This window comes from Pogoniulus pusillus, chromosome 11, assembly GCF_015220805.1.
Source record: "Pogoniulus pusillus isolate bPogPus1 chromosome 11, bPogPus1.pri, whole genome shotgun sequence".
NCBI lineage: Eukaryota > Metazoa > Chordata > Aves > Piciformes > Lybiidae > Pogoniulus > Pogoniulus pusillus.
Window position 1 is genome coordinate 28,301,039 of NC_087274.1, and position 24,186 is coordinate 28,325,224.

The following is a 24,186-nucleotide window of genomic DNA, read 5'->3' on the forward strand; positions in this document are numbered from 1 at the left end:
ACCTTAGAGCACACTCTCACCATTTTGTCTTCACTCTCGGGCTGGGCTCTGGCTGAGCTGCATCTCTCTATCCTCACCTGCCACTCACCTTTGCTTCTTAACCTCTTGTCTGAACCTCCATTCTTCCTTAGGACTGGGGTAAGGTTGAGAGGGGCAGGGGGAAGGTGCAGAGGTGGTTGTGAGCCCCTGCTGGGGACTCAGGTTTCTGGGAGGGCTGCTGTGTTTCTGTATTGCTTTTAACGTGTGTGTTTCTGTATATAACTGTGTATACTGTAAATACCTGCTTGTATATTGTGCTAGCTGTAAATAAATAGCTCCATTTATATTCCCAGAGCTGGCTGAGACTAATTGGGTACTTCTAAAGTGTGTGTGTGGGGTTAACACCCAAACCATCACACTCTGGAAATTGAATGAGGCTTCTATTTACAGCTTAGATCAATATCCAAGCAGATATTTGCAGTATATACAGGTGTAGACAGAAATAGACAAGGGGAAAGGTTATACATAAACACAGCAGCCCTCCCAGAAACCTGAGACCCCAGGAGGGGCTCCCAGTTGCCCCTTTACCTTCCCCCACCTCTCTCAACCTTACCCCAGTCCCAAGGAAGTACAGCAGTTTGGCTAGGGGGTTAGGAAGCCAAGTGGATTAGTCAGAGAAACAGAGGGTGAGGTTGGAGAGAGAGATGCAGCTCCCCAGCAGGATTGGTGAGATACCTATGTTCTGGTTCTCTTTCTTACAGATCTCAGCAAGCCTCTGAGGGAAATAAACACCATCACTGTTTTCCTTTCACAGCCTGTCATCTGGTTTTTCCCACCAAAACTTCAAACTAGCACTACAGGTAAGTGTCTTCGTTTGGAAAAGGAGCAGTAAGGTAAGAAAATAAAAGAGCATTCCTTTCATGGGAGCTCAAAAATTGGATGTTGCAATCTGGCTCAGCTACATGAGGCTAAGAAGTGAAAAGGCTGACAGTAAAACGCTAATTTCAACTCAACTAATGGGAAATTTGAAGTTGTTTCTGAAGCAGGCTTAAGAAAGGAATTCCTCACTTCAAGTATTGCACTTACCTTTGTTCAAAGTCCCCTTGCAGCTTTTCTTTACAGCCCCGTTAGCTACTAGAAAGCTCCTCTCAGGTCTCTCAGGAGCTTTCTGTTTCCCAGGCTGAGCAATTCCAGCCCTCAACTGTTACCTGCAGAGAAAGCTTTCCAGACGTCTGCTCACAACGCACTTCTCATCTCTATCTGGAGCCAGCAGAATCCCTCCCCCAGACTTTGCAAGTGGTCACATGGACAGACCTCTCCACTGGAGCCCCAGGGTAAGCTTTTATAACATACCAGGAACCAGAGCCACCTGCGGCTCGTTGTCTGCACGCCTTAAAAACGGCAGCCAGCAGAGCAGAGCCACAGCAGCTTCGAGCTGCAGCTCCTCTTCTACTCTCCCCTCTCCCACCTCTTTCATACCCAATCTTTGCTTCATTCCTTCTTCTCTATTTCATCTATTATATACTCTATATCCTTCCTTCCTTCCTTCCTTCCTTCCTTCCTTCCTTCCTTCCTTCCTTCCTTCCTTCCTTCCTTCCTTCCTTCCTTCCTTCCTTCCTTCCTTCCTTCCTTCCTTCCTTCCTTCCTTCCTTCCTTCCTTCCTTCCTTCCTTCCTTCCTTCCTTCCTTCCTTCCTTCCTTCCTTCCTTCCTTCCTTCCTTCCTTCCTTCCTTCCTTCCTTCCTTCCTTCCTTCCTTCCTTCCTTCCTTCCTTCCTTCCTTCCTTCCTTCCTTCCTTCCTTCCTTCCTTCCTTCCTTCCTTCCTTCCTTCCTTCCTTCCTTCCTTCCTTCCTTCCTTCCTTCCTTCCTTCCTTCCTTCCTTCCTTCCTTCCTTCCTTCCTTCCTTCCTTCCTTCCTTCCTTCCTTCCTTCCTTCCTTCCTTCCTTCCTTCCTTCCTTCCTTCCTTCCTTCCTTCCTTCCTTCCTTCCTTCCTTCCTTCCTTCCTTCCTTCCTTCCTTCCTTCCTTCCTTCCTTCCTTCCTTCCTTCCTTCCTTCCTTCCTTCCTTCCTTCCTTCCTTCCTTCCTTCCTTCCTTCCTTCCTTCCTTCCTTCCTTCCTTCCTTCCTTCCTTCCTTCCTTCCTTCCTTCCTTCCTTCCTTCCTTCCTTCCTTCCTTCCTTCCTTCCTTCCTTCCTTCCTTCCTTCCTTCCTTCCTTCCTTCCTTCCTTCCTTCCTTCCTTCCTTCCTTCCTTCCTTCCTTCCTTCCTTCCTTCCTTCCTTCCTTCCTTCCTTCCTTCCTTCCTTCCTTCCTTCCTTCCTTCCTTCCTTCCTTCCTTCCTTCCTTCCTTCCTTCCTTCCTTCCTTCCTTCCTTCCTTCCTTCCTTCCTTCCTTCCTTCCTTCCTTCCTTCCTTCCTTCCTTCCTTCCTTCCTTCCTTCCTTCCTTCCTTCCTTCCTTCCTTCCTTCCTTCCTTCCTTCCTTCCTTCCTTCCTTCCTTCCTTCCTTCCTTCCTTCCTTCCTTCCTTCCTTCCTTCCTTCCTTCCTTCCTTCCTTCCTTCCTTCCTTCCTTCCTTCCTTCCTTCCTTCCTTCCTTCCTTCCTTCCTTCCTTCCTTCCTTCCTTCCTTCCTTCCTTCCTTCCTTCCTTCCTTCCTTCCTTCCTTCCTTCCTTCCTTCCTTCCTTCCTTCCTTCCTTCCTTCCTTCCTTCCTTCCTTCCTTCCTTCCTTCCTTCCTTCCTTCCTTCCTTCCTTCCTTCCTTCCTTCCTTCCTTCCTTCCTTCCTTCCTTCCTTCCTTCCTTCCTTCCTTCCTTCCTTCCTTCCTTCCTTCCTTCCTTCCTTCCTTCCTTCCTTCCTTCCTTCCTTCCTTCCTTCCTTCCTTCCTTCCTTCCTTCCTTCCTTCCTTCCTTCCTTCCTTCCTTCCTTCCTTCCTTCCTTCCTTCCTTCCTTCCTTCCTTCCTTCCTTCCTTCCTTCCTTCCTTCCTTCCTTCCTTCCTTCCTTCCTTCCTTCCTTCCTTCCTTCCTTCCTTCCTTCCTTCCTTCCTTCCTTCCTTCCTTCCTTCCTTCCTTCCTTCCTTCCTTCCTTCCTTCCTTCCTTCCTTCCTTCCTTCCTTCCTTCCTTCCTTCCTTCCTTCCTTCCTTCCTTCCTTCCTTCCTTCCTTCCTTCCTTCCTTCCTTCCTTCCTTCCTTCCTTCCTTCCTTCCTTCCTTCCTTCCTTCCTTCCTTCCTTCCTTCCTTCCTTCCTTCCTTCCTTCCTTCCTTCCTTCCTTCCTTCCTTCCTTCCTTCCTTCCTTCCTTCCTTCCTTCCTTCCTTCCTTCCTTCCTTCCTTCCTTCCTTCCTTCCTTCCTTCCTTCCTTCCTTCCTTCCTTCCTTCCTTCCTTCCTTCCTTCCTTCCTTCCTTCCTTCCTTCCTTCCTTCCTTCCTTCCTTCCTTCCTTCCTTCCTTCCTTCCTTCCTTCCTTCCTTCCTTCCTTCCTTCCTTCCTTCCTTCCTTCCTTCCTTCCTTCCTTCCTTCCTTCCTTCCTTCCTTCCTTCCTTCCTTCCTTCCTTCCTTCCTTCCTTCCTTCCTTCCTTCCTTCCTTCCTTCCTTCCTTCCTTCCTTCCTTCCTTCCTTCCTTCCTTCCTTCCTTCCTTCCTTCCTTCCTTCCTTCCTTCCTTCCTTCCTTCCTTCCTTCCTTCCTTCCTTCCTTCCTTCCTTCCTTCCTTCCTTCCTTCCTTCCTTCCTTCCTTCCTTCCTTCCTTCCTTCCTTCCTTCCTTCCTTCCTTCCTTCCTTCCTTCCTTCCTTCCTTCCTTCCTTCCTTCCTTCCTTCCTTCCTTCCTTCCTTCCTTCCTTCCTTCCTTCCTTCCTTCCTTCCTTCCTTCCTTCCTTCCTTCCTTCCTTCCTTCCTTCCTTCCTTCCTTCCTTCCTTCCTTCCTTCCTTCCTTCCTTCCTTCCTTCCTTCCTTCCTTCCTTCCTTCCTTCCTTCCTTCCTTCCTTCCTTCCTTCCTTCCTTCCTTCCTTCCTTCCTTCCTTCCTTCCTTCCTTCCTTCCTTCCTTCCTTCCTTCCTTCCTTCCTTCCTTCCTTCCTTCCTTCCTTCCTTCCTTCCTTCCTTCCTTCCTTCCTTCCTTCCTTCCTTCCTTCCTTCCTTCCTTCCTTCCTTCCTTCCTTCCTTCCTTCCTTCCTTCCTTCCTTCCTTCCTTCCTTCCTTCCTTCCTTCCTTCCTTCCTTCCTTCCTTCCTTCCTTCCTTCCTTCCTTCCTTCCTTCCTTCCTTCCTTCCTTCCTTCCTTCCTTCCTTCCTTCCTTCCTTCCTTCCTTCCTTCCTTCCTTCCTTCCTTCCTTCCTTCCTTCCTTCCTTCCTTCCTTCCTTCCTTCCTTCCTTCCTTCCTTCCTTCCTTCCTTCCTTCCTTCCTTCCTTCCTTCCTTCCTTCCTTCCTTCCTTCCTTCCTTCCTTCCTTCCTTCCTTCCTTCCTTCCTTCCTTCCTTCCTTCCTTCCTTCCTTCCTTCCTTCCTTCCTTCCTTCCTTCCTTCCTTCCTTCCTTCCTTCCTTCCTTCCTTCCTTCCTTCCTTCCTTCCTTCCTTCCTTCCTTCCTTCCTTCCTTCCTTCCTTCCTTCCTTCCTTCCTTCCTTCCTTCCTTCCTTCCTTCCTTCCTTCCTTCCTTCCTTCCTTCCTTCCTTCCTTCCTTCCTTCCTTCCTTCCTTCCTTCCTTCCTTCCTTCCTTCCTTCCTTCCTTCCTTCCTTCCTTCCTTCCTTCCTTCCTTCCTTCCTTCCTTCCTTCCTTCCTTCCTTCCTTCCTTCCTTCCTTCCTTCCTTCCTTCCTTCCTTCCTTCCTTCCTTCCTTCCTTCCTTCCTTCCTTCCTTCCTTCCTTCCTTCCTTCCTTCCTTCCTTCCTTCCTTCCTTCCTTCCTTCCTTCCTTCCTTCCTTCCTTCCTTCCTTCCTTCCTTCCTTCCTTCCTTCCTTCCTTCCTTCCTTCCTTCCTTCCTTCCTTCCTTCCTTCCTTCCTTCCTTCCTTCCTTCCTTCCTTCCTTCCTTCCTTCCTTCCTTCCTTCCTTCCTTCCTTCCTTCCTTCCTTCCTTCCTTCCTTCCTTCCTTCCTTCCTTCCTTCCTTCCTTCCTTCCTTCCTTCCTTCCTTCCTTCCTTCCTTCCTTCCTTCCTTCCTTCCTTCCTTCCTTCCTTCCTTCCTTCCTTCCTTCCTTCCTTCCTTCCTTCCTTCCTTCCTTCCTTCCTTCCTTCCTTCCTTCCTTCCTTCCTTCCTTCCTTCCTTCCTTCCTTCCTTCCTTCCTTCCTTCCTTCCTTCCTTCCTTCCTTCCTTCCTTCCTTCCTTCCTTCCTTCCTTCCTTCCTTCCTTCCTTCCTTCCTTCCTTCCTTCCTTCCTTCCTTCCTTCCTTCCTTCCTTCCTTCCTTCCTTCCTTCCTTCCTTCCTTCCTTCCTTCCTTCCTTCCTTCCTTCCTTCCTTCCTTCCTTCCTTCCTTCCTTCCTTCCTTCCTTCCTTCCTTCCTTCCTTCCTTCCTTCCTTCCTTCCTTCCTTCCTTCCTTCCTTCCTTCCTTCCTTCCTTCCTTCCTTCCTTCCTTCCTTCCTTCCTTCCTTCCTTCCTTCCTTCCTTCCTTCCTTCCTTCCTTCCTTCCTTCCTTCCTTCCTTCCTTCCTTCCTTCCTTCCTTCCTTCCTTCCTTCCTTCCTTCCTTCCTTCCTTCCTTCCTTCCTTCCTTCCTTCCTTCCTTCCTTCCTTCCTTCCTTCCTTCCTTCCTTCCTTCCTTCCTTCCTTCCTTCCTTCCTTCCTTCCTTCCTTCCTTCCTTCCTTCCTTCCTTCCTTCCTTCCTTCCTTCCTTCCTTCCTTCCTTCCTTCCTTCCTTCCTTCCTTCCTTCCTTCCTTCCTTCCTTCCTTCCTTCCTTCCTTCCTTCCTTCCTTCCTTCCTTCCTTCCTTCCTTCCTTCCTTCCTTCCTTCCTTCCTTCCTTCCTTCCTTCCTTCCTTCCTTCCTTCCTTCCTTCCTTCCTTCCTTCCTTCCTTCCTTCCTTCCTTCCTTCCTTCCTTCCTTCCTTCCTTCCTTCCTTCCTTCCTTCCTTCCTTCCTTCCTTCCTTCCTTCCTTCCTTCCTTCCTTCCTTCCTTCCTTCCTTCCTTCCTTCCTTCCTTCCTTCCTTCCTTCCTTCCTTCCTTCCTTCCTTCCTTCCTTCCTTCCTTCCTTCCTTCCTTCCTTCCTTCCTTCCTTCCTTCCTTCCTTCCTTCCTTCCTTCCTTCCTTCCTTCCTTCCTTCCTTCCTTCCTTCCTTCCTTCCTTCCTTCCTTCCTTCCTTCCTTCCTTCCTTCCTTCCTTCCTTCCTTCCTTCCTTCCTTCCTTCCTTCCTTCCTTCCTTCCTTCCTTCCTTCCTTCCTTCCTTCCTTCCTTCCTTCCTTCCTTCCTTCCTTCCTTCCTTCCTTCCTTCCTTCCTTCCTTCCTTCCTTCCTTCCTTCCTTCCTTCCTTCCTTCCTTCCTTCCTTCCTTCCTTCCTTCCTTCCTTCCTTCCTTCCTTTCCTTCCTTCCTTCCTTCCTTCCTTCCTTCCTTCCTTCCTTCCTTCCTTCCTTCCTTCCTTCCTTCCTTCCTTCCTTCCTTCCTTCCTTCCTTCCTTCCTTCCTTCCTTCCTTCCTTCCTTCCTTCCTTCCTTCCTTCCTTCCTTCCTTCCTTCCTTCCTTCCTTCCTTCCTTCCTTCCTTCCTTCCTTCCTTCCTTCCTTCCTTCCTTCCTTCCTTCCTTCCTTCCTTCCTTCCTTCCTTCCTTCCTTCCTTCCTTCCTTCCTTCCTTCCTTCCTTCCTTCCTTCCTTCCTTCCTTCCTTCCTTCCTTCCTTCCTTCCTTCCTTCCTTCCTTCCTTCCTTCCTTCCTTCCTTCCTTCCTTCCTTCCTTCCTTCCTTCCTTCCTTCCTTCCTTCCTTCCTTCCTTCCTTCCTTCCTTCCTTCCTTCCTTCCTTCCTTCCTTCCTTCCTTCCTTCCTTCCTTCCTTCCTTCCTTCCTTCCTTCCTTCCTTCCTTCCTTCCTTCCTTCCTTCCTTCCTTCCTTCCTTCCTTCCTTCCTTCCTTCCTTCCTTCCTTCCTTCCTTCCTTCCTTCCTTCCTTCCTTCCTTCCTTCCTTCCTTCCTTCCTTCCTTCCTTCCTTCCTTCCTTCCTTCCTTCCTTCCTTCCTTCCTTCCTTCCTTCCTTCCTTCCTTCCTTCCTTCCTTCCTTCCTTCCTTCCTTCCTTCCTTCCTTCCTTCCTTCCTTCCTTCCTTCCTTCCTTCCTTCCTTCCTTCCTTCCTTCCTTCCTTCCTTCCTTCCTTCCTTCCTTCCTTCCTTCCTTCCTTCCTTCCTTCCTTCCTTCCTTCCTTCCTTCCTTCCTTCCTTCCTTCCTTCCTTCCTTCCTTCCTTCCTTCCTTCCTTCTTCCTTCCTTCCTTCCTTCCTTCCTTCCTTCCTTCCTTCCTTCCTTCCTTCCTTCCTTCCTTCCTTCCTTCCTTCCTTCCTTCCTTCCTTCCTTCCTTCCTTCCTTCCTTCCTTCCTTCCTTCCTTCCTTCCTTCCTTCCTTCCTTCCTTCCTTCCTTCCTTCCTTCCTTCCTTCCTTCCTTCCTTCCTTCCTTCCTTCCTTCCTTCCTTCCTTCCTTCCTTCCTTCCTTCCTTCCTTCCTTCCTTCCTTCCTTCCTTCCTTCCTTCCTTCCTTCCTTCCTTCCTTCCTTCCTTCCTTCCTTCCTTCCTTCCTTCCTTCCTTCCTTCCTTCCTTCCTTCCTTCCTTCCTTCCTTCCTTCCTTCCTTCCTTCCTTCCTTCCTTCCTTCCTTCCTTCCTTCCTTCCTTCCTTCCTTCCTTCCTTCCTTCCTTCCTTCCTTCCTTCCTTCCTTCCTTCCTTCCTTCCTTCCTTCCTTCCTTCCTTCCTTCCTTCCTTCCTTCCTTCCTTCCTTCCTTCCTTCCTTCCTTCCTTCCTTCCTTCCTTCCTTCCTTCCTTCCTTCCTTCCTTCCTTCCTTCCTTCCTTCCTTCCTTCCTTCCTTCCTTCCTTCCTTCCTTCCTTCCTTCCTTCCTTCCTTCCTTCCTTCCTTCCTTCCTTCCTTCCTTCCTTCCTTCCTTCCTTCCTTCCTTCCTTCCTTCCTTCCTTCCTTCCTTCCTTCCTTCCTTCCTTCCTTCCTTCCTTCCTTCCTTCCTTCCTTCCTTCCTTCCTTCCTTCCTTCCTTCCTTCCTTCCTTCCTTCCTTCCTTCCTTCCTTCCTTCCTTCCTTCCTTCCTTCCTTCCTTCCTTCCTTCCTTCCTTCCTTCCTTCCTTCCTTCCTTCCTTCCTTCCTTCCTTCCTTCCTTCCTTCCTTCCTTCCTTCCTTCCTTCCTTCCTTCCTTCCTTCCTTCCTTCCTTCCTTCCTTCCTTCCTTCCTTCCTTCCTTCCTTCCTTCCTTCCTTCCTTCCTTCCTTCCTTCCTTCCTTCCTTCCTTCCTTCCTTCCTTCCTTCCTTCCTTCCTTCCTTCCTTCCTTCCTTCCTTCCTTCCTTCCTTCCTTCCTTCCTTCCTTCCTTCCTTCCTTCCTTCCTTCCTTCCTTCCTTCCTTCCTTCCTTCCTTCCTTCCTTCCTTCCTTCCTTCCTTCCTTCCTTCCTTCCTTCCTTCCTTCCTTCCTTCCTTCCTTCCTTCCTTCCTTCCTTCCTTCCTTCCTTCCTTCCTTCCTTCCTTCCTTCCTTCCTTCCTTCCTTCCTTCCTTCCTTCCTTCCTTCCTTCCTTCCTTCCTTCCTTCCTTCCTTCCTTCCTTCCTTCCTTCCTTCCTTCCTTCCTTCCTTCCTTCCTTCCTTCCTTCCTTCCTTCCTTCCTTCCTTCCTTCCTTCCTTCCTTCCTTCCTTCCTTCCTTCCTTCCTTCCTTCCTTCCTTCCTTCCTTCCTTCCTTCCTTCCTTCCTTCCTTCCTTCCTTCCTTCCTTCCTTCCTTCCTTCCTTCCTTCCTTCCTTCCTTCCTTCCTTCCTTCCTTCCTTCCTTCCTTCCTTCCTTCCTTCCTTCCTTCCTTCCTTCCTTCCTTCCTTCCTTCCTTCCTTCCTTCCTTCCTTCCTTCCTTCCTTCCTTCCTTCCTTCCTTCCTTCCTTCCTTCCTTCCTTCCTTCCTTCCTTCCTTCCTTCCTTCCTTCCTTCCTTCCTTCCTTCCTTCCTTCCTTCCTTCCTTCCTTCCTTCCTTCCTTCCTTCCTTCCTTCCTTCCTTCCTTCCTTCCTTCCTTCCTTCCTTCCTTCCTTCCTTCCTTCCTTCCTTCCTTCCTTCCTTCCTTCCTTCCTTCCTTCCTTCCTTCCTTCCTTCCTTCCTTCCTTCCTTCCTTCCTTCCTTCCTTCCTTCCTTCCTTCCTTCCTTCCTTCCTTCCTTCCTTCCTTCCTTCCTTCCTTCCTTCCTTCCTTCCTTCCTTCCTTCCTTCCTTCCTTCCTTCCTTCCTTCCTTCCTTCCTTCCTTCCTTCCTTCCTTCCTTCCTTCCTTCCTTCCTTCCTTCCTTCCTTCCTTCCTTCCTTCCTTCCTTCCTTCCTTCCTTCCTTCCTTCCTTCCTTCCTTCCTTCCTTCCTTCCTTCCTTCCTTCCTTCCTTCCTTCCTTCCTTCCTTCCTTCCTTCCTTCCTTCCTTCCTTCCTTCCTTCCTTCCTTCCTTCCTTCCTTCCTTCCTTCCTTCCTTCCTTCCTTCCTTCCTTCCTTCCTTCCTTCCTTCCTTCCTTCCTTCCTTCCTTCCTTCCTTCCTTCCTTCCTTCCTTCCTTCCTTCCTTCCTTCCTTCCTTCCTTCCTTCCTTCCTTCCTTCCTTCCTTCCTTCCTTCCTTCCTTCCTTCCTTCCTTCCTTCCTTCCTTCCTTCCTTCCTTCCTTCCTTCCTTCCTTCCTTCCTTCCTTCCTTCCTTCCTTCCTTCCTTCCTTCCTTCCTTCCTTCCTTCCTTCCTTCCTTCCTTCCTTCCTTCCTTCCTTCCTTCCTTCCTTCCTTCCTTCCTTCCTTCCTTCCTTCCTTCCTTCCTTCCTTCCTTCCTTCCTTCCTTCCTTCCTTCCTTCCTTCCTTCCTTCCTTCCTTCCTTCCTTCCTTCCTTCCTTCCTTCCTTCCTTCCTTCCTTCCTTCCTTCCTTCCTTCCTTCCTTCCTTCCTTCCTTCCTTCCTTCCTTCCTTCCTTCCTTCCTTCCTTCCTTCCTTCCTTCCTTCCTTCCTTCCTTCCTTCCTTCCTTCCTTCCTTCCTTCCTTCCTTCCTTCCTTCCTTCCTTCCTTCCTTCCTTCCTTCCTTCCTTCCTTCCTTCCTTCCTTCCTTCCTTCCTTCCTTCCTTCCTTCCTTCCTTCCTTCCTTCCTTCCTTCCTTCCTTCCTTCCTTCCTTCCTTCCTTCCTTCCTTCCTTCCTTCCTTCCTTCCTTCCTTCCTTCCTTCCTTCCCTTATTCTCCACCCTCTCTTATTGTCTCTAACTTCCACCTGCTCCTACATATTTTATTGAAGGCATCTAACTTAATTGCCTTCAGCTGTACCCTGTTAATGATGGTTTATAAAGCAGAGCTGGCCTAATTGCTTTTGTTTGTTCCTATGACACCTGACCTCGTGCTGTGCTTTCAGATCAGCCTAGAGGAGAGAGTCTTGAGCAGACCTCAGAGCCTACAAGAAAAGTGTGCCTGCAAGAAACCTGTTACAAGGGTAAGTGCAAAAATGTATTTCTGTACACTGGAGGTTCATTTTTCAACCTCCTCTTACTTCAGTTATTTTGGGGAGGAATACTAAGAAAATTTGAAGCACACTAAGTACATTCTAGAAATTTTGGTTATCTGATAAAATGCCACCTCTCCTAGATTCCTGTTTCTGGCATGTAGTATAAAGCTGCTCTGCTCTGATTTGAAGCCAGTGTCCCTTGTCCTATCACCCCAAGTCCTCTGGAGCACAATACTCCAGGTGAGGTGGCTCCCCGCTGCTCTTTTCCTTTCTGGGTGTATGGGGGGGGATTCTTCCTGCCTTCTAAGTTTGTCACATACACTCAACACTTCCCAAGAAGCTCATACATTAATGCTTCTTAATTAAGCATATTACTTAACCCTGGCAAAGGTGAGAATGGGTAATAATCTATTACATTAGGATAAACAATTTTTATGGTTCCTTGCAGAGAAAAATACATCTGAAAACTCTAAATCTGTAGTAACTGCAAAGCCTGGGTGGACTGAAATGCTGAGGAGCTACCAGCTGAGCAGTTTCACTTGTTGCTGCTGTTGTTGTTGTTTTAATTATCACCTCCTGCCTCTGCTTCTATATTTTATCATACCTCTGCTCCCTTATTTTTTTCCATCTGAGAAGTAATGTGTAAAATTTCCATTCAGGATCAGAAGTACTACTAAATGTAAGAAGGTGCAAACAAAGCTGCCTGGGAGAAGACAATGAGTGAAAATTGCCAACAGTGCATGCATTAATTGGGCTGCAAAAACTCTTCAGAGTTAGCTCTGGTACAGCTCATTGCAAAGTTGCCCATATTATAGCTGCTTTTTCAATGCTAACACTGCTAAGCTTTCAGCTTTCTTTTTGGTTTGACCATTTCAAAAGCAGGTGGGATAAGTTGTCTGCTACGTGGCAGGCTGTGAACTTCAGAATGCTATTTTTTTTGTACACTTGCCTTTCACCTGTAGTTTTACAGCTCTTGTATCTGGCCAGTCACCTCTTTGGCTGCTGTGCTCTGGGCAATAAAATGTCAGGTGGATGTCCCTGCAGCTCGCTCTGCTATTCAACACAGAATATTACCTTCAGCATTGCATTTCAACAGTGTGAGATACCTTCAATTAGTGCTGTGTGCCATAGGGGAAATATCAATGACCTGTGGTAGACTCAGAGGTTCTTCCTTCCTGAAAGAAACACGTGGCTACTTGTGAGTTATTCTGGATGAATTGCAGTTAGTAGGATCAGTTGTCTTTACCAGCAGTAGAAAACATATCACAGTATCATCAGGGTTGGAAGAGACCTCACAGATCATCAAGTCCAACCCTTTACCACAGAGCTCAAGGCTAGACCATGGCACCAAGTGCCACGTCCAACCATTCAGAGTGTTGGCTTAAATATTTTCAGAGCCTGAAAAAGTTGAGCTCTTACAGTTCTGGTTTCACAATCCTTTAAAGCTGTAATATAAAAGAAGTACACATGAAGTGCTTAATGCCATTAATAACTAAGTTTGTGCACAAGTCTGTTAAGGAGAGTGAGAGAAGCAGGATAAATCTCCCTCAGCCTTGCCCAAAGTGGATGGGTTGATTTGTTTTCTTGTTGGGAGTGTCCTTGCAGTGAGCTGTGCTTGTGTGCTTGTGATGGTGAATGGGAATCAGAACTGAAGATGATTTAGTTATGCTTTATTTCATTTCTGAAGGCATCTGGTTAAAAACCTGATGAGCATGGGCTAGAGTGATTAGCAGTTCTCAACACTCAGAAACCACATTTAACCATCTGTGCCCTGTGACAGATCACACACTCCCCCCAACACGCTCTGCAACGTGTTCCCTTAGCATAGGGAACATACAAGAAGCCTGCCTGCAACCAACACGTGGTGCATGCATTGCTGACTTATGGCAAAGAAGCCCTTAGTTTGTGTCCTGCACCCTCCTGAAGCCTGAGGTCAAAGAGAGGAGAAGCAGGGATCCACAGAACGGATCTGTGTCACCTTCCTAAGCCACAGGGATTGTCAGCTCAGAGGAGGAGCTGGTGGCCTGTACAACGCCAGCTGACATTTTGCTCTCCCCTTTTTTTGGCACTGAAACTTATTAATGTGTTTCAGCCTTTCTTAAGGTGATCTCTGCCATTAAATATTAATTGCTTGCCTGAAATAGAAGGCAGAACCTACCTCTAATTTACTTGTGTCATTAACACCTCCCACAAACCAGGTGTCCTTCTGAACCGCACTGAACGGGCGGTTTGCTCTTCCTGGCCCTGAAATATGCTTTGTGCTTTGGAGATAGACACACAGTAGCTTCTTCACTCTGTGTGCACAAGTGTACATAATTATTTGGAGCAGGGGAAAGCTTATTTCAGTAGAGGATTATTACCTTTAGGTTGTTCCCTTGTTTTTAACATAGTTTGTTTTTTTTCTTTCTTAACATTTATTAAGCTTTCCTTTTTCTATTACGAGTTGAAGACCATTTCAGTTTATAGCCTTTTCTCACATGCATAACAAAAAGAAACCAACCCACTCCTTTCCCCCCCTCCAACCATCACCACCAACTCTTTTCCTTCATCAGCTCCTCAGCTGGCAGTGTTAGTGTCATAAGAGTTTGTTGCTCTTCTTCTTGTTCCAGCTGAATGATTTCTAACTGTTATGTTTTGCTGACTTCACTATGATAATGTAATAATGTCCATCACTGTTGGTTCTTGTCTAGTTCACATTGACAGAGCTATGGATAGGGCTGGGTGATAGGTTGGACTGGATGAGTGTGGAGGTCTCTCCCAACCTGTGTGATTCTATTCTATAGCTTGATCCTATTCTATGGTTCTATTCTATTCTATAGACAATATGTTCTCCAGGTGATGTGGTCAAACCTCCTCACCCATGCAGGACATTGCCTTTGGTTTGGGCTGTTTAGGGCTTTGAAAGCACTTTATCTAGATGGGTTTGTGCAGCTTGTCACAGGTAATTTCATTCAACAAAGCTCAGTGCTGCTAATTTTTTCCAGAGGGCTCAGATTGTAACTCATGTTTGTCAGGAGCGGGCTCGCTCTACAGTTCTGGTGCCATGGTCTAGTTGACTGAATAGGGCTGGGTGCTAGGTTGGACTGGCTGAGCTTGGAGGTCTCTTCCAATCTGGTTGATTCTATGATTCTATATGAGTGCTTGCATGGAAGAACTTTGGTTACCACCTGCTTAATCCATGTAATAAGCCTAACATTGTAATCAGTTCCAAAATGAAGTTCACTGCTAGGGTTACTCACATGAGGGCAGAGTAAATATGTCTTCAGCAATCACTGAAGACATATTTACTCTCAGCAGGTTTGTTTGTAGGATTTACCCACCTCATCACTTGCCAGCTTTTTGGTGAGGCTAAAGAATTTGTGGAGTCCAAGTCCACAGAACCTAAGGTGCTTCTCACCACCCACCCTTGCAGAGGGGCACCTTCCACTAGCCCAGGTAGCTGGAGGCCTCATTGGATCCTGGAGGGGGCATCTGCAACCTCCCTGGGCAGCCTGTTCCACTGCCCTCAGTGTAAGGAATTGCTCTGAATCTCCAGGCTAAATCTCCCCTCCTTGGGCTTCAATGCATTCCCTCTCATCCTATTACTACAACTCCTTGTAAAAAAATCCCTCCCCATCTTTCCTGTAGCTCCCTTCAGGTACCAGAAGGCTGCTCCGAGGTCTCCCCAGAGCCTTGTCATCTTCAGGCTGATCAGCTCCAACTCCCACAGCTTGCTGAAATGCAAAACTGGGACAGGAGGTTCCGTAGGGGTGAGGTGTGTGAAGGGAGTCGTGAAGGCAGCGAAGAGGAAATGATTCCACAGACAACTTTTTCTTTTTTTCCCCCCCTGAAATACTGTATTTACACAAAATTGGAGTACAAATACTTTACCAAGAAGACAAAACCGTTGTAGTACATTCAATTTAAACACAGGCAGAACTAGAGATGCAAAACACAGAGGCTAAAGGTACTTGCGTGGGGAAGAAAAAAAGGGCGAGGTGAGGAACCTAAAAAAGGGAGGAGGGAAGAAAGGCATCAGAAAGGCCTCAGAGATTAAAAGCAGGAGATAAGAGAACATTGTGTTTGGCAGGCAGCAGCACCTTGCCATGCCTTCTGTGGGACTGCTCGTTGTGGAAGGTGGATAAAACCTTCTGGATGTGCTGACTGCTCAGCACAGACGTAACGAAACGCTTCTGTGTGGAGCTTTTTGTGTGGGGCTACGGCTGCCAAATATAAAGGTGATGACGTTTGTGTCTAACTGCACGCTTGTATGTTTGGTTTCAACCAGGAACAGACTTCTCTCAACGCTTCACAGGGTCAAGTCCATTGATAGATAAAAAATAACTCTTTTTTTTTCTTACATCTTGTCCCACCCTCTCTTAAAATATACCTTTAGAATCGCTTTCATTTCCCACTCAGTTACAAAATAGCAGCTTCTGGAATGTCAGAGACTATTTGGATTCACATCTTCTATAAGCAAAAGGAATACTGTTCAAAAAAATAATTCCCACTTTTTTTTTTCTCCCAAAATAAATAAATAATTTATTCCCAAATAAATAAAAGAGGAAAAAAATATCTATAATGACTTGATTAATATTAATAGATAAAGCAGCTTTGAGTTTCTGGGTGTCTAACAGGTCTCGGTCACCTCTTGGTCTCGGTTAAAAGGGCCAGGTTCACTGCGAGAGAAAAGATTGTACTGGAGTATGACAATCCACCAAATCTAGCCCATGCATGAAATATTTTACACCTTATGTATCCCTTGGAAATAATTCAACTGTTTTTAGCCTGCTCCTTGCAAACAGATAGCTTCTGAAGCCGTAGATGTTAACCGCGGCGGTGTCTGTGGCTTCTCCCGACGGATTGGTTTTCAGTTGTTTAGCTTGTCTGGGGAGGCTCGCTAGCTCAGAGATGGAACTACTCTGCTACTTAATGAAACTCCATGGAGGTCTTTGTTGGGTTTGCTGCAAGTGTTGTCATCACATACCACGGAAGAGCTAAAGATTAGTAACTCAGATATGTGGGCTTTGGTTATGCTTGCTAGAATACTGGCATGTCAAATGGATGTACCGCTTCCTACAGGCTATGTTACAATCATGATGCTTAGTAAGAAATAATCAGGACCACAACCTCAGATTCAAAGTGCTGACTCACTTGAGGCACCGATACAAGAAACCGATCGATTCGCAGAATGGTAGAATGGGAAGGGTTGGAAGGGACCTCCAAGGGTCTGCTGGTCCTACCACCCCCACCACCAGAGCAGGGTCACCCAGGGCAGGTCACACATAAACACATCCAGGAGGGTTTTGAAAGTCTTCAGAGAGGGAGACTCCACAACCTCTCTGGGCAGCCTGTTCCAATTAAAATGCTTATTTGTAATGTGCCAACCTATCAGAGCAGATCCTGGGCTGCCAAGTTGCACAGACAGCAGGGAGGACTCTGAACCTCTCCTTCCGACCTGGGGATTCTTGTGGTCCCAGAAGACGCCGGAACATCACGTTTGATGTGGAATGCTCCGAGACATATGAAGTCTTCGGCTGTGAAACTCTAAAAGCTCTCTAAGCTTCTCTAAAGCCTCCGAAGGCTTTACTTGACCCTTCGGGCCTACTCCATCCACTCGGGATCAAGGCTTTGCTGAAGACCAAGGAAGAGCCTTTTGTGGAAGTCCACGATGAACTGCGCCCCATCGATGCGGCATTCACCCCCTGGAGGCACTGTCACCGCTGTCAGCATGAGAGGGAAGAGGCAGCTTTCCAGCAGCAGCAAAGACTGGTGTCTGTTGCAGGAGAATGTTTTGCATGTTGTTAGTTTGTTCTGTGCAAGCAGTAATCATTCTCGGTGTCTAGGGAGCTGTTGTAGCCCGAGGATGGATACAGGTCCCTCTTCAGGATCCTGTTGACCATGTTGATCAGAACTTTCTTGTACTGCTGACGTAGAAGCGAGTAAACAAACGGATCTGAGGCAGCCTTACTGTAGGTGAGGCACTTGCTTATAATTCCCCAGTAGTAATTTATGGTAACGAAAGGAAGGAGCTCTATCAACCTGTTAAACATTAAAGAGAGGAAACACTTCAGTGTCAGATTCACGCTGAGCCTGGCGCTCAGCTTGAGCTTCATCAAACATTAAAGCAGCACTTATTTGCCTACAGCATGCGGTCCCTGCAGGAAAAGAGCCCTGTTCTTACTCCTGGGATTCACTAAAGGCAAAGGCCGCTTGGAGATGATCTGTGAGGTCTCTTCCAACCCTGATGATACTGTGATACTGTGAGATAAGAATTGTTCCCTCTATGGCAAGAGAGAGAGGGGGTCTGTTTTCAGTGTCAGCAGTCTCCTGCACCAAAGGAAAGAGTGCTGCAGTTTCTTGCTCCTTCGCTGAACTCCAAGAGTTGTGCCGGTAAGCGGTCAAAAGTCAAAGTCTTGGTGGCAAAGTTTGCTACCCCTCTCTTATGGCAAGCTTGCCACACATACACGTGACCGAGGGCACCCAGGATCAGTCAACTGAGCTTCCCAAGTACTACTGTCCGGTGATGCTCGAGATGTTTCGGCGCAAGCCTCTTGGTATCAGACTGCTCCTCTCTGAAGCTGTGGGGCTCCTCTAGGTCCTGTATTGGATCTGCCCCACCCATGTGGAGGTTTTGGATACTAAGCAACGTCTTGAATGTCACCAGAAACCTGATTCTAGATCGCTGAACTGCCCCCTCAGATACAGACCCTGCGTTACAGCGCTGCTGTGAATGCTCACATGTGCAAAGAGGATTGAGGTTAGACCACCACAGCATGAAGAATGACACAGAAGTGCCTTGGAGATCTCTGGGTAGCCCCTGCAATGCCATAGTGTGCCTAGGAGCTCAACTCTATCTACTTACCTGCAAACACATCAGTGTGCACTTAGCTAACTGCTGGTGTGGCCAAAGAAAACAAGGAGATGATGCTTTTATCATCATTACAGGACCAGGCAGCTCTCTCCAGACCTGCGTTTCCTGGCCTGTGCTTCACGGATAATTAGTGGCTTCAGCACCTCAGTCGAGATGAGTGCATTAATCATGGGGTGGGGGGAAGAACTGCAAGTAAGCTAAAGCTTTTTCCACAGAAGTCAAAACAAACCCTTTAGACTCTTCCAGCATAGAGCTGACATATGACTCTGCAGTGGGCAATGGGAGGAACGGGGTGAGAAGTTCTGTTACCTGCACATCTTTTGCAAAGCCTTTTTGCAGCAACAAGAACATTACTACTTTGCTATATTCATGCCTGAAGAAAACAAAAGTTCCATGAGACAAAATGACTCTTTTCTGTACCCTAAACTGTTGCTGTTTGAAGATCTAAGGCCAGAAGCTTTCTCAAGGCTTGAACAACCCTCTGGCCTCTTTCCAGAGCTCTCAACTTGCAGAATGTTGACTTCTGAAGCTGTTCTATTCCCTTTGCACAGGAAAACCACCCTAGAGCCACTAGAACTGACTGTGTGCGTGTCAAAGTGAAATCCTTCCTATGGCGAGTGCACTTAAAAACCAGAAGACTTCTGTTTGAAGCTGCTGAGATTCAAACCAGAGAGAACAGGAGATAATAAATAAATAAGAGAGTAAAGATAATGTAAGAGAATAAATAAATGCACAAGAAATGGCACTTCTTGAATGGTTGCTGAAGTTTCTCCCGACCTGTGTGTCACCCTAGTACAAGAAATGTACATTTGCTATGTACAGGACTGATGCTTTTATAAAGTCACTGAACAAGAAGAGTAAAGGATCTCTGAGCCATGAAAACAGATGCATTGCTGTGCATTCCCTTTAATGTATTATGGGCCCAAATATAATTGTGCTGAAGCCAAGAGAAGACAAATTACAGAGATTTTAAGAAGATAAAGAGCCTGGCCAAATCAAGGCAGCCTTAGAAATATCCATCTGAGTGCAGCTTGATGTTGTTGTCTTGTTTTCAGTGCTGCTACAAAAAAGAAAGAAAAAAAAGGAGATGAAATTCATCTGTCAGCTCCTAGTGAGCAGATGAATCTGTTGTTAATGATCACAGATGAAGCTCTTGGTAACGATCACAATTTCATTCACGTTTTGCAATGAGGAGCTCACAGCACAACCTGAGTCACCAGGCCAAAGAGTGAGAAAACAGGGAAGATATCATTCAAGTAGAGATTGCTTCAGTTCAAGCCCCATAAAGAGTAGAGTAAGGGAGGAGTGGAGAAGTGGACGCAAGCCCTAACCTCACCTCCACCGTCACCTTTAATCTGGCGCTGCCTGAACACGCTCTTGCCTTTGGGCCAAAGAGCCTCTGAGGATGTCCTCTCCAGATGCCCCCCATTTTACTGCCACTGAGCTGATTCAGTGCTTGTGATGGAGACAGAAGCTGCACCTTGACACACACATTTCATAGACTCACAGAACTGCTTGGGTTGGAAAGGACCTCCGGGATCACCGAGTCCAACTGTCAACCCGACTCCACTGTGCCCACTGAACTGTGTCTCCAGTGCCATGTACTTGTTCTTTGGACACCTCTAGGGGTGATGACTCCACTGCCTCCCTAGGCAGCCTGTTCCAATCCCTGAATGCTCTTTTGGTGAAGATTTTTTTCCTGATAGCCAGCCTAAACCTCCCCTGTTGCAACTTGAGGCCATTGGCCCTTGTTACTTGGGAAAAGAGACCCTTGTTACTTGGGAAAAGAGACCAAACTCCCACCTCGCTCCAACCTCCTTTCAGGTAGTTTTAAAGAGTGAGAAGATCTCCCTTTAGCCTTCTCTCCTCCAGACAAAACAACCCCAGTTTCCTTAGGCAGTTTACATAAGCCAAGGCTCACCCTTCTCCCTAGTGCCACATGAAGTACCAGTTGGTCACACGGAGAAGATGCTCCATCTGACATTTGCCAGATGCAAGGTCTGAAGAAGGAAGCCACTGTTATTTTAGAAACTCATGAGGAATATCTCTGCTCTGAAAGCTGTGGCAGTGCTGGGATTTGCTGAGCTTGGTGATGTTTAGATGGAAAGAAGATGGGAAAATCCGCTTTGCTTGATTATATCCGGATTAGGACAAAAGAGAAGAGCAAATTACCCTCCGTGTGCTGAAGAGTGGTCAATTAACCTTTTAGCTCTGTGATGTAATGTTAATATTTGTAATAATCCTTTTGACTACAGGGAACACCTGGAAAAAAGCAGTTATCCAGGCAAACAGTTGGGAATTCCTTTCAACATACAAGTGGCAACCGATCCTAAAGGCCAAAGGAAGGCTGCCAGTTTTCTGCAGTGGCCTAAAGTTGTCCCCCTACCTAAGAAAAAGACAGTGATAATGATCATCAATGACCTCCACCTATGTGACTGTGTAAGATCAGTACCCTAAAGCTGGCTGGTTTCTGTAAACTGCTGTAGCTGCAAACCTCACCTATTTGGTATCAAGCTTGGGAAAACCCCGCCCAAGGTGGTTCTGCAGACAAGTGCACCTTTCTCAGCAGGAGCCAGTGCTCTTCGAGGGTGTCTTGAGCACACTCTGAAGTGGGAAGTATTTTAAAGTCACTTGTGGAAGAGATAGCCTGGTTTGGCTTAGAGATGAAAGGCTGAATCTTGAGGTGTTGTGTGATTCAGTGAAGTTACTCTGGCTTCCAGCTCAGTCATTTATGCGAGATGTAAAAATAATAACCATGTGCTGTCTAAAGACTGGCAAGTGAGGAAGGAGAATGCTGCCTGACTGCTTCAAAAGGTGCAAACCACCAGAAGTGGGTGGCAGTGATGCCGGCCAGTTGAGGAGCATGCTGTTTCCTATACATTCCCTAAGTCTAATTGCTGCTTTTTCTCCTGGGAGGCAACTCTTGTGCCTCACCACAAAGCCATGCTGTACCGTTAGCAATTTATTTACAGCCATTGATGTTCCCAGACACAGAGATTACCTGACAAATCACCAGCCTGGATTCATTTAAGTTATGGCACCTCACTTTCAAACAGCAGCAAGCTTGGTCTTATGCCCTAAAAACCAAGACTACACAAACAAACCCTCAGGGGGAAAAAAGACAGAAAACAACCAAAACCACAACAAAACAACAAAAAGAACAGAAAAGCTGTCTGCTTTCCTCTCTACTCCTCAAGTCGTGCTCATAAGGAAGGGTGGCAAGTCTTTTAAACTGCTTTCATCTCCCACTGGCATGTAATTAATTCCTGGTACTTGTCCTAAAAGCCTCTTGCACTTGGCAGCGGCACCCAGACCTGGCTGCAAGGAGGAAGGGAGAGCCAAAGACTGTTTAGGTCAGGATGTGTTTTTGTGTGTATGTGTGTGCTCTGCCCCACAGAATCACCCCCAGGTCCTCATCAGGCTCTGTATCAGCTGTAGCCCTCTCTCTCCCTCACTGAGCATCTGTGCATCAAGGGACATACCAGTTTGGGAAAGTCCCCCACCCCAACAGAAGATACTGACCTGGTGATAATGTAAGGACCGAAACAGATCACGAAGGACCCTATAAAAATGCTGATCTTCTTGGTTGCCCGCTGCCGCCTCCGCTTCTGCTCGTTCAGACAGCGCTGCTTCACGCTGCGAGGGGAGAAGAGCAGCCCCTGGGTTAAGGCAAGGAACCGGGAGGCGAGATCCCAGCCCGAGGGAGAGACGAAGGACTCGCTGCCAACCCGAGAGTCTCCGCCCCGGGAGAGGGGAGGACAGCCCCGGCCTCCGAGCGTAGCTGTTCCCACGGGAGGACGGCCCCAACCCCACCGAGCCTGCGGATAATCTCGCTCGCCAAAGCGGCAGCCACCTGTCAAAGGGAGCTCGGACAGGCGGGAGCGCCCGGCGAGTGGGGCTAGCGCTTAAATAAGGCAGGCTACAAAGGCACGAGGCACCTGGCACTACGAGCAGCGTTTGAGACTAGAGGCAGAAGCGCTCGGCCTGCGGCTGGGACAGGCGGGAGAGCAGGCAAGGTCGGTGGGGAGGCAGGGACATCCTCCCTGCCCCGGGTACCTGCCGCGCCTGTCCCGGGGCTGCGAACACAAACACGCACGCCTTACCTGGGGTGGATATCCACCAGCAAAACCAGAGTCTGCATGGTGATAATGTCTATCCTCTTGCAGTGGAACCGGGCAACTTTCAACACCTTTAAATAGGTGAAACACAAGATTACCAGCGACAGCATGAAACTGGTGGAGTGAAAGACGATGGTGAACACTGTAAACCTTCTCCGCTCCGTTTCTTCTTTCAGGTGCAAGGTACAAGAGGCGTAAACGCTGCTGTAATCTACCCACGAGTAGAACAAAGACACCAAGGGGAAGGTGAGGGAGTGGAGCCACGAGTAGCCCATCAGTATCACAGCGTCCTTGTACCGCATCTTGCTGGTGTAGCTCAAGGGGAACACCACAGCGATCCATTTATCGATGCTGAGCGCTGCCATGCTCAGCATCGTGTTGGAAGTCAGGAAAGTTTCCAGGAAACCCACCGCTTTGCAGACGCAGCCCCCGAGGGGTTGCTGGTTCCTCAGGATCCCCAGCAAGGTAAAAGGCATGTTGAGGACGGTGAGGAGCAGGTTGCAGAAGGATAAGTTCACCAGGAAAACCCCGGCCACCTGCTTGCGGATCTCCGTACTGTAGACGAAACATAGCAGCACCAGGAGGTTGGAGAGCAGAGAGACAACCAGCACCAGCACGAGCAGCAGCGCCAGCAGCACGCCTGCCAAGTCCATCTCTCAGCGGGTCGCCTGGAGCTGGCGAGGGCAGGAGAAAGGAGGCATCCGAGCCGGCACCGCAGCCTCGCCTGCCGCCGCCCGCAGCCGTCCGCGCATGTTGCCGGGGAGCAGAGCCGGGGGCCAGCGAGGTGTAGGGACAGGAGCGAGGGGCGGGGTGCAGAGACAGAGGGGTGAGGAGAGCGGGGCTAAGGGGCCGGCAGGGGCGGGAGAGGACCCCGGGGGTAGCGGGGATAGGAGTACCTAATAGCGGCGGCAGGCAGTGAGGGAGCGGGGTCCAGGAGAAGCGGGGCTGAAATCGAGAGTAGGGGCTCAAGGGCAGCCAGCAACGGCGCAGCACCCAGGAATCGGAGACCGAGCTAGCGGGTCCGGGTCCGGGATAGCGGATCCGAGGATAGCGAAGGTGGGGGTCGAGAGGTCCGGGACTAGGGAGATCCGGGGGTAGCGGGGTCCGAGGTGGCGGTGCCGGTGGCACAGCGCTCTGCGCTGCGCGGGGCCAGGCGCTCGCTGCGCGCTGTCCGCGGTGCTGAAGCGGGCGATGCCCCGACGGCCGCGCCTCCCGCTCTTTCAGGCCGGGGTCTTCGGCCCCTCTCCTCCCGGAGGCCCCTCCATGTCCCGCCGCGGCTGCCCCCGCTCCGCACCGGCCTCCCTCAGGCACTGAGCATCTTCCCCCCGTGCCCAGCCCCTGAAATACTCCAGCCGCGGAGCCTCCCGCAGCGACTCATGCGCAGACGAGCGGCTGCGAGGCACAGGCTCAGCCAGGGATCCGGGAGTCGGTCTGAGCCGCTCCCGGACCGCAGACGACAGCAACAGGAAGCCCCAACTTTCTGCTAATGCGCAGCTCAGAAAGGATCAGATCTGGCGACGAGCTGCTGATAGTTTCATGCCTGAGCTGTGTGCGCAGGGTGAGGCCATCGGCTGCATCCAGCAATCCTGGAAGCTGTCGAGAAGCTAGTGGCTGTGCTCCTTGAAGGGTGCCTCCTCTCCCTCTGAGGCATTACTTCCCCTTTTCCCCACAGGCATAATCATACATTCATAAACTTATTAAAGTTGGAAATTACCTCCATGATCATCAAAGTCCAACTGTTAACCAAACTTTGCCAAGTCCACCACTAAGCCATGTTCTTACAAGCCACATCATAGAATCACTTCACTTGGAAAAGACCTTTAAAATCCAGTCCAACCATTCTCTGAGTGCTGAGGCTCATGCTAACCATCTCTCTCAGCATCATATCACTGCTTCTTTTCAACACCTCCAGGGATGGGGATTCAACCACCTTCCTGAAGAGCCTACAGTGCCTAAAAGAATTGTGGTTGTTCTTTGGGTATTCACATTGTCCTCACAGGCCAGCAACTGAGATGAGTTGCTTGACTAGAGACTGACTGCTCACACTGGACTCACACTTTTAAAGCAGCACTTGGCTGAACAAGTGTTTGTATTAGGGTGCTGATGGTACAATCTGTAAAAAGCTAAAGCCTCTTAGAAAAAAAAAGAAAGGAAAAGGAAAAAAAAGGGGAAAGGAAGAAAGAGGAGAGGAGAGGAGAGGAGAGGAGAGGAGAGGAGAGGAGAGGAGAGGAGAGGAGAGGAGAGGAGAGGAGAGGAGAGGAGAGGAGAGGAGAGGAGAGGAGAGGAGAGGAGAGGAGAGGAGAGGAGAGGAGAGGAGAGGAGAGGAGAGGAGAGGAGAGGAGAGGAGAGGAGAGGAGAGGAGAGGAGAGGAGAGGAGAGGAGAGGAGAGGAGAGGAGAGGAGAGGAGAGGAGAGGAGAAAAATACAAAGGGGAGAAAAAAGAGGTAAGTTTTGGTGCATCAAAACACTGGTATGGAAAAAAGCTGCCATGTCTAATCACTGTCACATTTCACAGTTCATCGCCAGAACTGACATGAAGAAAAGGGAGAAGAAAAGGTAGCTTTCCTACTATCCAAAATAACTACTAATATCCTAAGGAAATCCTGCATTGTGCACATTGTCCCTACGATGTAGCCTTGTCACGCAAGTGTGACCACTGTGTGAA

At 48.6% G+C, this 24,186-nt stretch overlaps 1 protein-coding gene across 1 annotated transcript; it reads right to left on the minus strand.

Moving 5' to 3' along the window:
- Nucleotides 1–14,358: 14,358 nt before the first annotated feature.
- On the minus strand, nt 14,359–23,555 carry GPR78 (G protein-coupled receptor 78). The gene is made up of 3 exons (XM_064151621.1): nt 21,508–23,555; nt 20,927–21,040; nt 14,359–16,572 (listed from the first exon to the last, which is right to left on the minus strand). The coding sequence occupies exons 1-3, from the start codon at nt 22,173–22,175 to the stop codon at nt 16,335–16,337; spliced, it is 1,020 nt and encodes a 339-aa protein (XP_064007691.1). The 5' UTR covers nt 22,176–23,555; the 3' UTR covers nt 14,359–16,334.
- Between the last annotated feature and the right edge of the window lie 631 nt (nt 23,556–24,186).